At 52.5% G+C, this 15,621-nt stretch overlaps 1 protein-coding gene across 2 annotated transcripts in view; it reads right to left on the reverse strand.

Annotated features, from left to right (window-relative positions):
• Positions 1–14,989, reverse strand: part of ITGA11 (integrin subunit alpha 11) — a 53,239-nt gene extending 38,250 nt beyond the window's left edge. For both annotated transcript variants that reach the window (XM_055816365.1, XM_055816358.1), the window contains exons 1-2: positions 14,820–14,989; positions 6,959–7,070 (exon numbers count right to left, since the gene is read on the reverse strand). In XM_055816365.1, the coding sequence (XP_055672340.1) occupies positions 6,959–7,070; positions 14,820–14,871 (164 nt within the window). In that variant the 5' untranslated portion in view covers positions 14,872–14,989. The remainder of the gene's footprint in view (positions 1–6,958; positions 7,071–14,819) is intronic.
• Positions 14,990–15,621: the final 632 nt, after the last annotated feature.

The raw sequence follows: 15,621 nt of genomic DNA on the forward strand, positions 1-15,621 counted from the left end.
CACGGGCGAGGCCCATCAGTGATTCTTGGCCCAGCCGTGGGTTTCCACTGAGGCGTTTGGCGTTGCTGGTCAGTGCTCCCCATAGACTGCACGTGTCCGTCAGGACTCGTGCGATCTCTGGTTTTCTTCTGGAGGTTTCCAAAGCAAACACTAATCTGTGACTCCAGGTCTTGCCAGGTGCCTCTTGCTTTCCCCAGTCACCCATTATCACCAGTTAACAGTGTATGGGGGGGTTCCCCCACCCATGCATTTCTGCGTTGGAGGCACCGGTAGCTCACCAGCTCCAATATCACAGCTCCATCCAACCGCCCTTCGGTGCTCTGAGACCAGGGCACCAAGCCCCCAGCCCTAGATAATGAAGGTGCGATTGTAAAGTTCTTGTAATGGCTGAATAATATGGGGTGGGAAGGGATCTCATTGATGAAGATCTCTATGGGTCTTGCCCCTTCCCTCCATAGAGATCTTCATCAATGAGGCTATAGATACTTTGCAGCACACGTGTATTGTGGTGGCACAGGCAGGACTTGGTGTCCACCCACCTCCAGCATCCCCTGGTCTCACCATGGCAGAGGCATTGGGATCTTAGAGCTGTGCCTGGATGCTCATGCTATAGTGCAACGACGATGCTTTTAAAAATACCAAGGAGACAATTTTCCTCTGTGCACCAAGGGTCTGGCTACTGAAGCTTGTGCTCCTCCAGCTCTTTCTAAATATCCCAGTGCACCTCAGAGGGGGAAGCCCAGCCATGCTCTTGCTGCAGCAGTTTGGAAAGCCTGAGCAAAGCCACAGGGTTGGGGCATAGGAAATTTTCAGGCTCTTGAGGTGAGGAAGGCACGATGGAGATGCTGAGATGCCCGGGAGCCCCGAAGCTGCGAGGCAGCTGCTCTCCACTGGCTGGGTTTGGCGTGTAGCCCAAATCCCCATTTCTGCATGTGCTTCCCGTTGGGTCCCTTGCTCAAAAAAACAATGAGCACAGTTCTGTTTTGTTGCTGGACAGGGTGGCAAACCTTTTCCTTCCTCTTCTTGGTTGGTAGAAAGCTTAAGGAGTGTCACTGGAGCGTAGCCTGGGTTTGTCTGCAAGGGGACATCCTCCTGCGAGCCCCTCTCTTCTGCAAGCCCTACAGCGAGTAACACGAGACCTCATCTGTTTTTCCAATTAGACTAAATGTTTTCTTAAAAAAACAACAACAAAACAAACCCCAAAATGAAAGGGTCTAACCTTGCAGCTGATGCAAACCAACCCCAGAGTCTGTGATAGCCACACTGCTTTATGGCAAGGAAGATCTGCCCCAGGGATGTCAGATGTCCCATGTTCTCCAAGGCACCCAGGGAAGGTGTCAGGCAAGGATGGATCAACCTGTGGAGCATCCCCAAAAACCCAGCAACACTAATAACAGAGTCTACAGGATTTTCTGGAAGAAAAGACCATACTGTGCCAAAAAATGGACAACCCCCTAACACAGGAGATGGGGTGGGTGGCTATAGCAAGCATCTCACACACTGCTGCCAGCCTGTTGCCTGCAGCCCCGGCGTGGTGGGAGGGAGAGCTGGGAGCAGACATTATCCCCGCGATGGAGGAATGCTTTACAGTTATGTACCCTTTCACCAAAATAATCCAAGCACTCGGGTACCGGCCAAACCACAGGAGAATTACAGCCAAGAAAGCCTCTCGCAGTAGTAGGGAAATAGCAAACCCTTTAACTGTTTTTCCAGATCAGCACAATTATAACTTTAAATCCACCGAGCAGATTTTTCTCTCTCCTGCCTCCTCCTTTTCCCTTTGGCTGTGCTCAGGCTGGAAACATCACGTCTGTGCCTGGAGCGGCCACGGGGAGGGGGGCTCAGGGCTGCCCCCCACCAGACACCCTTCAAAGTGGGGGTCAACCCTGGGGTGCTTGCAAGGATGGGCTCCTGCTGAGGGCCGTGGGGAGCTGTGCACAGGGTGGGCTCAAGGGGGCCAGACCCTGCACTGAGGCTTCACAGCACCCCTTTGCTGCAAAGTGGGGTTGCGGCAGCGTGAGATACAAGCTCAGGAGGGAGAGAGCAGCCAGAGAGCACCCAGCATCCCAAACGCCAGACCCTCAGCCCTTGAAGCCCATCCAGCTAGACCTACTAGACCCACTCCACAGCCATGCCACCTTGCCAGCAGCATCAGCAAAGCCCTGGCCTCAGTCAGCTCGGGAATGCTGTATTTATTATTTTTATGGCTTCTGAAGGCTAATGGATGTTTATTCCCAGGGCTTTCCTTCCACAGCCAGTTCTTCTCAAGCTTCATTTTTTGCATAGCTGGAAGCTTTCAATCCACAGACACAAGCTGGCGTGGGGCAGCAGTCCCAGCACATGCTGCGTGGAGCATCACGGCTGCTGCTGCCTGTGCTGCAGAGGCACAACTCACCTCCCAGGGCCCTTTCCCTCTCCTGCTTCTGTACTGGGGTGTCTGGTGGCAATGGAAAGCAGAGGGTGGTTGGCATGTCCTCCAATACGCGTATGGGAGGGGGGGAATGGGTGCTGCTGTCCTTCCTTAAGGAGTGACACAGCTCCTGCTCCTGGGATGATGGGGAGCAATCAGGAAATGCAGTTGGGAGAGGGGAGACAAAAGATGAAGGGAACTTTTTTCCCTTTCCCCCTCATCTTGGGCCTCTAAGAACTTTTTTTCCCCTCAAACTCAATGTGATTACAGTTTGTGTTTGCCACAAACATCCATGTGCAGCATGAGAAGAGCGTGCATGGAATGGGAGCTTCCACATTTGAGGGATATACATCCCACGTGCATTTGTGGAAACTCTGATGTTTGAACACCCTTATTTCACCCAAATAAATCCATCCACAGCAATAAACCTGCCTGGATCATGAGTCACACCTTAAATATCCCCAAAATGGCACAAACCAAAGTGTCACTTGGGACAGAGGAGCACCTCTAAGCCAACTCACCACTTCATGTCAACACCATAATCATCTTTGTCCTTACAGTAACTCCCTGTCCTTCTACCAAAACTCCTGCCAGGTCACTTTGCCCCAAGCACAGCAGCATGGGGAAGGTCCCATTTCCCCCATGTTTCCCCCAAGATGCCAAGCCCTGGGGATGCTCAGACCCCATAACTCCAAGTATCGCCCTGGGAGCATTCCAGAGCAGCCGGTACACAGCCCCATTGCACGTCAGGATGAGTTTCACTAGCCTGTTGTCATTTTTTCCATTCTTATACCTGGAGAAGGCACTTGGGTTGCACCTCCAGATTAATGAAAAAGGGAGAGAAAGTGTTTGAGAAAGAAGCCTGAAAGCCACTTGCTGCTCTGGAAGACAGCGAGCGGAGAAGAGCCACCCCACAGATCGATGAGCTTTTCAAGCAGTATATATCTCCAAGTGTTTTTTCCTCTGGAGTTTAATAAATTGAATTCTTTCCTTCCAGATTTTCCACTATCAGGGTTGCAGATACAGACCCCATGTGCAAATGGTCTGGCTTCTTCCTCAAAAGGTTAGAAAAAAGGAAACAGTTGCAACTAAAAATATACCTAGAGAATATAATATATGTTTGTATACACTCAAATATGCCTTTACACACACACATATATATGAAAGCTGCTTTGAAACTCTTTTAAAACCATCCGCACTGGCCAAAAGCAGCATTAAAAGTCTCAGACTGAAGGATAGGTGCCAAAATCCTCAGATTCCACGTTTGGTATTTGGCAGCCGGGTCTCTGCATGTTGTTAGAGCCATCACTCCTATATGAACCACACTTCTGAGATAACTATTTAGTTTCTCTGAACTCTTCTGCATTTTGGTGGGTTTTGTTCAACTCCACCGGGATGGCATTGAAGGATGGCTCATCTGGCTTCTGCCTTACCAGCAACTGGGGTTTCATCTCAGCATCTCCATTTCTTCTGCCTCCTGCCAGCTCCTGGGGTTGCCTGAGGCTCGGCACAATTATCATCCTGCTCCCTTTCTGTACATCCTTGGTTTATGCTATAGATGTTTTGTTTGTTCAGTCATTTATCCTTTAACCAGAGTGAGTCATGGTGGCTTCATTTTTTAACTGTGTACACATATTTAATAGACATTCTGTACTACATAATTGCATATTGAAATAGATGCTGTACTTATGTGTATACATACACTCGTTCTGTGCAGAGAACATCCATTTTTTTCATGCAGAAGAACCAAAAGAAGAGAAAACTAAGCTGCGTCCTGCCCAATGCTGGCAGGAGAGGTATGAGAAGGGCCAAAGTGAGCCAGAGCTGGTCTTTTCTCCAGTGTCCTGCTGAGAAAAGGGGGGAAAAAAAATCTTCCCAATGGATGGGACACCAGCTACCTCCGTACCCTGCAACCCCTGCCCAGGGGTGGGCGAGGACAGTCCTTTCCAGAGCAAGGCTCGGCTGCAGTTCCCCAAGGGTTTCCCACCAATGGCACCGATGGATGTCGTTTTGTCACTTGGGGAGCATGGTGGCACACAAGCACCTTGGAGCAGGGCGCCTATGTGCCGTTTACATCCAGTTATGCTGCTCTCCTCCAAGCAGAGACTGTTGGCATGTTTAGGATGAAATGAGATATGCAAAAGGGATCTACTCCAAAAGCAGGGAGGAATGCGGTGGCAAAGACACTCAGTTCCTGCTACTTATCTGCTTTGGAGAACCATGATCTCCAAACAGCCTTTCCTGGGCTTAGCCCTGACCTGGTAGACACCTTTGCAGAGCCAAAGTCTCTTGCGGGAGCCAGCACAAATACCACCAAATTTTTGGTGTTTTGGATCTATTCCTGATAGAAAATATTTCACAGGAGAGGTATGTGCAAATGAAGAGCTCACATGCTCTGAGACATCAGATCAATGGCCCTGGAGAGCACGGTCCCCGTCCCACCATCTCACAGACACCTGCCCAGGAGCAGGTGAGGGATGGAGACACCAGGCTGGGCTGAGATTCCCTTAGAAACAAAACACACTGCTCTGCCCAGATGTGCTCCAGCATTGCATGGAGGGAGGTGAGGATGGAAGACTTCATGCCAAGCAGAGCAACATCATCCATTAACATCAGCCATCCCTACCCAGGTCTCAAGCAGGGGACTTCACAGGAATTTGCTTTATTTACTGGAACTACTTGACAGCCACGTTTATGCTGTGTTCCAGTGGCTCTGGCCATGAGCAGTTGTGCTGTCAGACTGCCCAAAATTCTTTACCCCCCTCCCCCAAAAAACATTTATTCGGGTAATTATCCATGTTCTTAAGTAAAGAAAGGGTGGAGGGCTGTCCCCTGTGCCAGATGTTTCTGGCTTGTTAAATATAAGCTGGCCAGTTGGGAAACAGTTCCATAATGCAGGTTCATGGACAGCAACGATGAAAAGGACCATCTAGTTCCTGACATGGCCCCGGGCAGGGTCAGATCTAGGAGAAAGCTCCCTGACTGCTGCTCATGGACCACAGGGATGTCCCACTGCAAGGATGCTCTGGTACCTGGCATGGTCACACTTCTGGGGACACTCAGCCAGCTGTGAGCAGTCCTGCACTTGGTCTTGAGCTGAAGCAGTGGAAAAGCTCATCACCACCGTGCAGATGTGAATCTCTGAACTTCAGAGGGAATGCTGGTTGCTAAAATGCCCCATTGCAGAGATGGGTCCTGAGCAGGTAGAGGCAGCTTCATGGGCTGCACCCCAGGCAACCCCCTCCGTTCCCAGCCCATCCCAGAGCAAACACTCCTGGCAGAAAGCTGAACCTTATCCCACCATTTGAGGTTTATGAATATCAACTCAGTTCTGTGCTGGACAGTGGAAGGAAATGGTGACCTGGAGAGTGGAAGCATTAACACGGATTTAATTGCAGACAGGTCCCCGGGATGCAGCTGGCATCATTGGAGCCTGGACGGCCCTCATACAGCACAGGGGCCAGAGCATCACCATCACCCCATTAACTGGCTGCATGGTACCATTTGGGAAAAGCACGCAATCCTTGTGGGAAACCGGGGCTCGGAGCCAGCAGAAAGGCTCACCGCAGCGTGCCTGGGCAGCTGGCCCCAGCCTTCCATTAACCAGAAGGGAACGGCGTGCGGGCACGTTCAGGCCATGCTGATGGCAGCTGCAGAGACCAAGGTTAAAGCCAAACCTCCCTACTGCTCCTTGCAGTGAAATACCAGCTCTGCCTGAGGACACAGGACAGGGTCCAGCCCTGCATCCCCCGCCAGTGCCAGCAAAGGTCACGCAAAGGCAGCACAGGTCTGGTTTTTAGATCTTGGGGTATCCATCTGCATTAATTACATGTTTGCTTGCTGCCTTAAGCCTGGCTGTCATCCACCATTGGGGCAGATCCTTCAGCTCCTCAGTAATTGAGTTACAGGGAATTTCACAAGCTTTTGAGCTGCCCTCGTCACTGCAGCATTCAGATGTGCTCCTGGAGAGCACCAAGGGTCTCTGCCAACATCTGTGCAGGACCCCTGCATGAGGATCAACCCTAGCAAGGAGCAAAACCTGCCAGGAAACCCAAAACCTGAGCAAAGCCCAGCTGAGTCTCATCTTGCACTACTGATGGATGCAGGCAGGTCTGAGCATTTCTGCAGACCATGGCTCTTTGGTGGAAACTATATAAAATGGGATGGCTTCAACCCAAAACTGAGATGGGTTTCCAGCAAGCATTAGAGGCCAAGGGGCCCTGGGGAACCATGAACCTGCCTGGAGCAAAGCCCTGAGCTCAGCACCTGCTGAGGCACTGAGGCAGCTGGGCAGGAGCCAGAGCATGGTACCCTCCATACACATGCAGCTATCAAACCCAAAATACACCATTACCCCCCTGCCACCAAACCCCTCATTTTAAAGGAAAAGAATTTCTGTTGTCTACTTTGCCCAGGCTGGCTTGCTACCAGCATCACCAAGTGCAAACCTCACTTTCTGCCCACCCCAAACAGCACCGGTCAGATGGAGCAGGAGATATTTAGCATTTTGGGTAAGTTGCTTTAGATGCCAGCGCAGAGCTCACTTACCATTTCTTCCCCTCAATGTCATGCTGCTGCACTGTGTAGCCAAAAAACGCTTCCTTAGAGCCAGCTATGATTTTGGGCCTCCTGGTGTCAATGTTGAAGGTGTCACTGAACCCTGGGGAGAGACAAGAAGGATCCTGTCAGCCAAGGTGCTGAGATGGTAGGAGAAAACACTTTTTTGCTGTGGTCAGAGACTGAGCAGGTCACCCCAAAAGGCTGTGCAGTGCCTACCCATGGAGATATCCAAACCCCAACCAGACACAGCCCTGGACAACCTTCTCCAGCTGACTCTGCCTGAGCAGGAGTTGGACTAGATGACCTTCAGAGGAGCCTCCAACCTCAACAATCCTGGTAATGCTGCTGCTCCCCGAAGTTGTATAATATGCCCCAGGAGGATCCTACATGAAACAGGGTTGATTTTGCCCCATCACAGCATCTCTGTAGCACAGCACTCCCACAGCCAGCCATGATGCAGACGAGGCTTTAAGCTCCAAAGCACACCAATCCCACTTCACCTGCAGCCACTCAGCACTCCTGTCCCCAGCAACGAGCCCCCAGGGAGCAGCCAGCCCCAGGGCTGCAGCTTTAAGCAGGTCATTTAGGGTTTAGAGGCCACAGCTGTGCAAGCCCTGGAGGACAGCCCCTTCCCCAGCTCAACTGCAAAGGGGCTTCACCTCAGCTGGCACCAATGTGCTCCTAGGGGCTGCCGAGCTGCTGCCCACTGCTGATACCAAAGCAAAAGTGTGTTTCTGGTTTATAATAAAGGAAAAAATGTTTTTCTTCTAGGCTGCTATAAAATCAGCTGAAGCCAGGGCTGCCAGGATGGGCATGGGTAGGAGAAAGGAGAGCACACTCCTCCCCTCTGACATCTGCCCAAGCCCCCTGAGGTGGGTGATGCTGCCCTGCTTTGCTTCCCCAGCTGTGGAGCAGCAGCTGCTCGCAGTGGAGATGGCCACCACCACGTCCCCACATGGCCCAGTGGGGGCCACGTGCTGCGGGTACATACAAAATGTGTGGCCATGCCAAGTGTGCCTGGTCCGGAGCCCATCACCCAGCCCGGCTGTCCCCGTGGGCCACATCCTGCTGTCCCCAAGGGCTTTGCAGTACCAAAGAGCCAAAGCTGGGGCTCACTTTTCCTGTGCAAGCAAAAGCCGGTGTTGCTGAGGGTTTGCTACAGAAAGGCAGCTCTGGGGGGCAATATCCCTCAGGATGGATGCTTAGAACTGGTAATTTTTGGGCTTAGTCCTCTCCCCAAGGCTGCTCTGGAGGATGCCCCTTCCTGCAGGACAGCAGGAGCAGTTTCCCTGGCCGTGGCATCCCTGCTCACAGCCCACATGCGTCAACCTTGAAGAGCAATTTGCTTGCCAGGGAGCAAATCCTGGGGGATTGGTCTGGCAGCCCAGGAGCCAGACCCTGCAGCAGGGTGTGCAGGTGGGGCATCAAGTCAATCTCCCCAGAACTGGGGTGTGTTTGGGCTGCTGGAGATGCCCCTTTGCATATCCATGGGTGCAGGAGCTGCTTCGAGTTGTGCCCGCAGACCCCATGGGTGCATTCAACGGAGAAATTGGCTGGAGGTGAAGACCAGCCCTGGGCAGTGGGGGAAGGGCACTGTCTGTGCCAAGGAGCTCTGGCCTTGTGCTGCCTCTGTTACTGGGGGCTGCAGAATGCTGCAGCTGTCCGTGTCCCACAGCCAGCAGGCATCAGCCCACGATATCCCAGTGCACATCTTTATCCCCAAACACACACACATTGGCTCAGGCCAGCAGCATGCTCAAACCTTCCATGGTTTGCATGGAGGGTGCATAGGTGCAAATGCTTCATGGATTCTAAAAGGAGGTATTTTTTTTCTTAATAATAGTATTATCCCCGTGGATTTGCTTAAGCATAGAGGAGCATGGCCCAGGTTCCAGCAAGGAGTGATCGTGTGGGACGGATACTGATAGCCAGGATATCATGGCTCTCTGTTTGCCTTCAGGCAGAAAGTAGCTGCTGGATGGTCCGTGCAAATAAAAGATCTTGGCATCCTTATTAAGAACAGCTTTAAAAGCAGCAGAAGGATCACGTTTGGTATTTATAGGGGTATAGAGGGGTTGTCAACAGGAGAGGTTGGGAATGCTGCTTCCCAGGCAGAAAAATTCAGGATGGAAAGTGTTTTAATAGGTAGGAATGTTAGGGATAAACCTGATTTTTTTGCAGTCATAGGAACAAATCTGCAACATTGGCTCCTTAAGCAGAGAACTGCAGTCTCGCCAAGGAAAGCTGAGGTAAGGAGCTTTAAAATCCCTCAAAAAGAAATTCTAGAAAGCAGGGGGGGAAAAAGGGAGATGCGAGTGGGATGAGAGCCAGCATATTTTGTGGTAGATTGACCTTATTTAACACTACAAAACAAATTAAAACCTCGTCTGAGTTAGCTATTACCCAGTGGAGAAACAGAGACCAGGGCTGGCCATTGAGAGAAGTGATGGGCAAGGGGAGGGGGGTAGGTTGTGGGGAGCACCCTGGGGTGTCACACTGCCACCACCAGCGAGATGTGGTGACACCCTGGATCTGGCTGGAAGATGGGGATCTTGTGGGGAGCGGGTTTTGTATGTTAAGCAAGGTTCAATTCCAGGTAATGCAGAAGCATCTTCACTTGGGTGCAGAGCCAATGTCAGAGAGGATGTGATGGGGTTTCTTCTGATTTTTTTTTCATTCAGCAGTTTCTCTGATGTTGCACTGCAGAGCTCCAGGCAGAGGTTTTTGGGGAGTGGGAACACTGGGACAGGTTGGGGACCCCCATCCCATGGCTCCTTGCATCATTGTGCAGCTGTAGCCTCCTGCAAAAGGCAGCCAGACTGGTCATGAAAAGCAACATAAACTCCCAAATAAATAGCAGGAATGCTTCATTAAGCGCAAAGGGCTCTGAACCAGGGGGGAGCAGGGAGAAGTGGTGCAAGGGGCTCATGCCCTGTGCCGGATCATCCCACTCGCAGCAGGTAACGGAGAGCAGGGAAGGCGATGGGGCTGGAAAAACAAAATGATCTAGAAGCAAATTTCCAGGCAATGGATGGCAAAGAGAAGGAATTTCAGAAAGCCAACAGATGTGGGTGCATTCGAGGCAGAAAGAAAAAAACCCATATAATCAGAGAATATTTAAACTGGCTTCAACTAATGGGAGATTTTTGAGGGGTTGTCAAGGAGATTTAGCAACCCGAAGAACCGAGTCTCATTTTCTTGTCAGGAGTGACATCACTGTCATAAATAAGTGACCAAAAGCCACATGTTTTGCTTGTGAGTCTGCCAAGGCAGGAAGCCTCAAATACCTCCTTTCCGAACTGGAGCTTCTGTTGAGTCCAAACTTTTGATTCTTGTCAGGTCAAATATTGAGAAGAAAAAAAATAAAACACATTTGAAAAACAATACTGGGAATAAAAGCCACCTTTCCTGCCAAAAAGAATAAAAATGAGTCCTCCTTGTAAGGGAAACCTCCGGGAGGGGGATGCTCTCAGGGTCTCAGCACCATCCTCCTGCCCATACCTCTGCCTGCATCCTTTGGGCAGGCAATGGCCCTCACTGCGTGAGGATGCTGTAACGCAGGCTGGCAGTGTTTGCTGTGATGCCCTAACCCTGCTTCTGCTGCCTTGAGGGGTTTGGGGTTTTAGCTCGTTCCCTTTGCTCCAAACCTTTACAGTTTAAGGAGATGTGAGCCAGGCAGTGGATTTCCTGCTTTTTTTTTTTTGACTGTGAGGAAAATGCAGTCAATATTTTTGACTGCATCGTGCAACTCCAGACAGAGTTTCTGGAGAGAAGCCGAGCCAACACGGGACAGTGACACAGCAAGGAAAAGCATCTCAAAGGCTGCGGCTGAGTCTGGCCCATGGGAACCTACGTCCGGATCTGCACCAGCTTTTCTGCTGAATTTCCCAGGGCAAAGGCAACTGGCCCACTGCTGGGCTGCTGCGGGTCCCCAGGGACAGCCCTGGAGGAGATATGGGATGTGGAGACACTACAGGTGACCCAAGGAAAAGGTTATGTGTGGGACACAAGAACAGCACGTGCCACACCAGGCTCTTGCTTTCTTGCAGGGACAAGCAAGCTGCTCGCTGGAGGAGCCTGAGAGTGTGTGGTGGGGGGAAAGCTTACATCTGCCAAAAACCTGGAGCGTGCCGGATTCAAGCAGCTCAGTCTGGCACTTTAAACTCTTTTTGCTGTTCTTGCTCCTTGCTTCTTCTCTCATTGCTCAAACCCATACAGGAGAGGTGCCCTCTGTGATGGAGCAGTGGGTCCATGGACCCCAGCATCGCCGCTGTGACCCCTGTATTCTCAGCATCCCTGGGGATGCCACTGGGCACCCAGTGCTGGGCTGGGCTCCTGTGACCCCATCCCCACCACCACATGGGCTTTGGTGGCATCGGATGCTCCTCTGCAACCCATCTGCCATGTGCTTTATTTTCTTTTCTTAGGACTGAAATATTTAGTGTAACTGGAAAAACCTTTAATCTTGATACAGGGTATTTGGGCAAAAGCTAGCAGGTCACGAGATGGAGCAGGGTGGGCCACATGTCCTCACACTTCCCTCTAGCTCTAATCCCCATGAAGCACTCTTTGCCAAATGAGATGCTGAAAGCACCCAGTTCCTCTCCAGGTTGCTATCTCAAAGCCAGCATTTGTCATCAGCTATTAGGAAACAACCCAGGGTTTGGTGGCTGCGGCAGCAGTGGATGGTGAGCCAGGGAATACTGAGGATGAACAGAGGATCAGTCATCGCGGGCTTGTGTGTTGTAACATTCCTGGTTACCCACAAAATCTTTGACAAACAGCCCTGGGGCATTAGATACACAAGTACCTTGTGCTTCCATAATTCCAGCTTTCTGGCCCCCCCAAAAGCCGGGGAGGAGCTGCCTGATAGCCACATTTTGCAGCGCTAAGGAACATGCTGATTATGCATCTGCAGCGCATTCATTAGTGATAATGCAAGCAGCATCAGGAATAACTAGCGGCAGGTCTCTGATCGCCCCTTTTCCAGGCAGCTGCCAGGAAAGCGATAGGCTGGGGGGGTTGGGGTCGGGGCATGGGAGCTCCATGCACCTCGTGGGGTGGTGTGTTTATTAGATTTTCCCTGGCCAAACCTTGGTCAGTGGGTGGATGTGGATAACTGGCTAGCTGAAAAGGGTCACATAGACATAGTCCAGCTGGCTGGACAAAAATGCACATCGCTCTCAGCTTATCTGAAGTAAAGCAAAATACACTGTCTTTGGCTGTTCTTGTTACACAGTAACAGGAAGATTTCGGTGGGAAAAGAATGTTGCAGGTGGGAACAGATAACTACAGAAGAGAAACTAGGGGCGGGCTTGGTATTTAGGCAACTAACCAATAATGAGCTTAACTTTTGTAATATGTATGAGCTAATTATAAGAAGGCATAAAAGGTGACTGTAAGAGACAATAAAGGAAGTCTGCTGATCACTCATATTGAGCGACTGTGTCTTCCCTCCGTCGCAACAGGTGGACAACTGGTAGGTGGGCAGGGGGTCCCACTCAACCCTACTGTGGGGGCTGTGCAACCCCCCAAAATTAAGTACCCACCATCAAAGCTTGGACTGGAGGCTCCCTTAGGAACCCACCTGGATAATCCCCAACATGCCCCATGGAGCAAACATGATGATACTGTTTGGTGACCCTTTAGAGAGGGAATGAGCTGACTGCTCTGGACAAGGAAACCAGTGAGGGCAAACAGATGCATGGTCTGATACAAGGGGAGTTATGGCATCTCAGCACATCTGCCCTGGATCCTTCTGGAAGTCACAGCTTCCCTGCCAGCAAACAGTGTCAACAAGCAACGGGGTCATCTGCTGCCACCGAAGGTGTTGATTTTAACAAGCCATGGCTCGACACCCCTCAGCCGGGCTCTCCCGCTTTTAGCCCAGAACTGTGCCCTGCTTGCACTGAAGCCTCAGGGAAGAGGAGCTGGCATGATCTGACATTTAGGGACTCCTTGGGTTGTCCCCCAGGGTGGGCTGTGCATGGAAACATAGCGCTGGGGTCCCCAACCCTGCACAGTGCTTGCTGGAAGGGGACCAGCTGCTGGCATCACCTGCCTCCTCCCTTGGCACTGAGTAGTCACCGGGCAATTGCCGGGGGTGCCACTGTGTCTCTGGGGACTCCCAGCCCGTGGGATGGTGCAAGAGCAAGGACAGAGCCCATGTGCAGGAGGTTTCCCCCAGGACCATCAGAGAGAGCTGGGGTGGTGGTGGGGTTCTCTCACGCAAAACACCCCAGGGTTTGTGCCAGGACAGGCAGCGCTGCCTGTGCAGCGAAGGGACCATCCCAAGGATGCACATCCCAGCCCAGCACCCTCGGCTCAGCCCAGGGTCTTGGGAGAGGTCCCACACAGCAAAAGTTACTTTTAGTCAGATGGGAAAACATCAGCATTAATCCTCGGGAAAATATATTGACCGGTAGCCACAACACATCCTGGTCTGGAGACCACCACAGAGCACTGGAAGAATTAACCCTTGTCGCCGGCACACAGCTCATGCTCGCTGCAGCAGGGCTGCCACTGCCGCCCACCCCTGGCATGGGCAGAAACCCCCGTGGGCAGAAACCCCCGTGGGCAAAACCCCCGTGGGCAGAAACACTCACGTGGAGGATTTCTGCTCAGCTCAAGGTGGAGTTGCCGATTTACCACATCCCGCAACTACGCTTTGCAGTAACCATCCTATATCTACCAGCAGCCCGTCTTTAAGGAGATTTCACTCCACGGGCTCAGTTGCCCACGTAAGCACGGCTGGGGCCGTGCCGCCATCTCTGTGCCGGAGCCATCGGCCGGCAGCTCCACGCAGGCAGCCCCGCGCCCCGCCAGGCTCGCCGCCGCCATGCAAGGCACACACACATGTTCCCTATTAAGCAAAGAAAGGCAGCTCCGCTGCGGCTTGCTTTAAAGGCTCAAGCAACTGTGCAATTAGAAAGGGGAAAAAATTAAAAGAAGTAAAAAAAAAAAACCAAACCAACCAACCACCCTGGTGTGCTTTTCCGTCAGGGTGTTTAGAAATGTTCGCAGTGGCAGAAGCGCTGCAGGCTGGCAGGGAGGCGTGAGCCTGTGGCAGTGCTCCTGGGACCGGGAAAAAGCTCTTTTTCCCCCCTTTGCAGCACCGAGCTGTCCCAGTCTGGCTGCTCTGAGCCTGGGCTGCGTGCAGGGGGATGCCAGATGTAATTGCAGCAAAAATGACTACTTCTGGGGAGCCTCCTTCTGCAAGAAGAGAGCCTGAGCACACCAGCGAGGGGCCAGCAAGAAGCATAAACCCCCCCTCCCGCCCCAGCCCCCGCAGGTCTCGTCCCACACACACCGAGCTGTATGGGAGAAGCTGCGGGGTCGCCTCCTGAAACCAAATGCTTGCCTGAAACCTCTCTCAACTTACTTAACCCCGAGCAACTTTCCCTTGCGTGTGCGATGGGACAAACCACCTGTGGGTCACAAAAGTTAACTCCAGGTAAAAGGGTCTCGCTTTATTTTGGAGGGCTTTCCCCAACCCCACCCCCCCCCCCCACCCCCCACCATCTGATGCTCCAGAAAACCACTCACTAATCCTGCTCCAACAGCAGCCCAGCCGAGGAGGGGGACTGGGAGGACACCACGCTGCCCACCCACCTACCCAGTCATTCCTGGGGAGCCCATCAAAGATCTCCATCCCTTTCAACTCCCCTTCGCCCGCTTCAAAGGCGCCCACCTCGCTCTTTCCATCCTGTTCCTGAAAAGACTTTTCCAACAGCCTTATTAACCTTGGGCTTTCTCCAGCACCTTTCCCAAATAAGCAAAAGTTACTCCCGGTTGCTTTCCCCTTGCCTGGGGAATTGGTGTGGGCGCAGGAGGGGGATCAGGCACTTACCCGGCAGGAGGCAGAGGGAGCAGGCGAGGAGCATCCCGCTGGGGAGGTCCATGGGAGCACCGGCTGCCCTGCTCCCCGGCCCCGAGCATCCGCGGGAGGCAGCCAGCTAGACTGGTAGCCTCACTCGGAGAGCCTTTCCTTATCCCCAGCCTTTCCCGGCTCCCTGACAGAAGGCGAGCATTGGGAGGGAGTGGGAGGGACGAGTGAAACTTGTAGGAGGTACAGCAGAAGAGGACGGCAGAGGGGACAGCCTTCACACGGCCACGGCACCCTTTAGGGATTGGCTTCCCAGCAGGGCCATCCAGCTAGGAACTTCAACCCACTGCAGCACCCTGGTTTTCTCCCTGTGGCACCCCACTGGGGTCCCCTGGGGACCCCCTCATCCTGATGAGGGCTTGGTGATGGAAGGTCTGCACGGGGTCACCTCTGCTGGGTGCCACCACCATTCAGGTGCCACTTTGGCATGGATGCCACCTCTGCTTGAATGTCACCTCTGCTTGAGTGCCACCTCTGCTCAGGCAGATGCCACCTAAGCTTGGTTGCTACATCTGCCCAGATGCCACCTCCAGCTGGGTACCACCTCCGTTTAGGTGCCACCTCCACACAGATGCCACCTCCAGGGTAGAAGAGAATGGGGCCAGAGCCCGTGGCACCAAGGAAGCTCTGTGATGCACCACGTAGCTCTGGGGCAGCTGGTCACAGCACCTACCCAGGCACGAGCACGTGTCTGCTGGCACAGGCACTCAGGAGAGCCTGGCTGGGAAGCAAACAGCAAAGGAACAGGAGGAAAATTGCTAATGGG

The sequence above is a fragment of the Falco peregrinus genome, chromosome 1 (genome assembly GCF_023634155.1).
Source record: "Falco peregrinus isolate bFalPer1 chromosome 1, bFalPer1.pri, whole genome shotgun sequence".
Taxonomy (NCBI): Eukaryota; Metazoa; Chordata; class Aves; order Falconiformes; family Falconidae; genus Falco; species Falco peregrinus.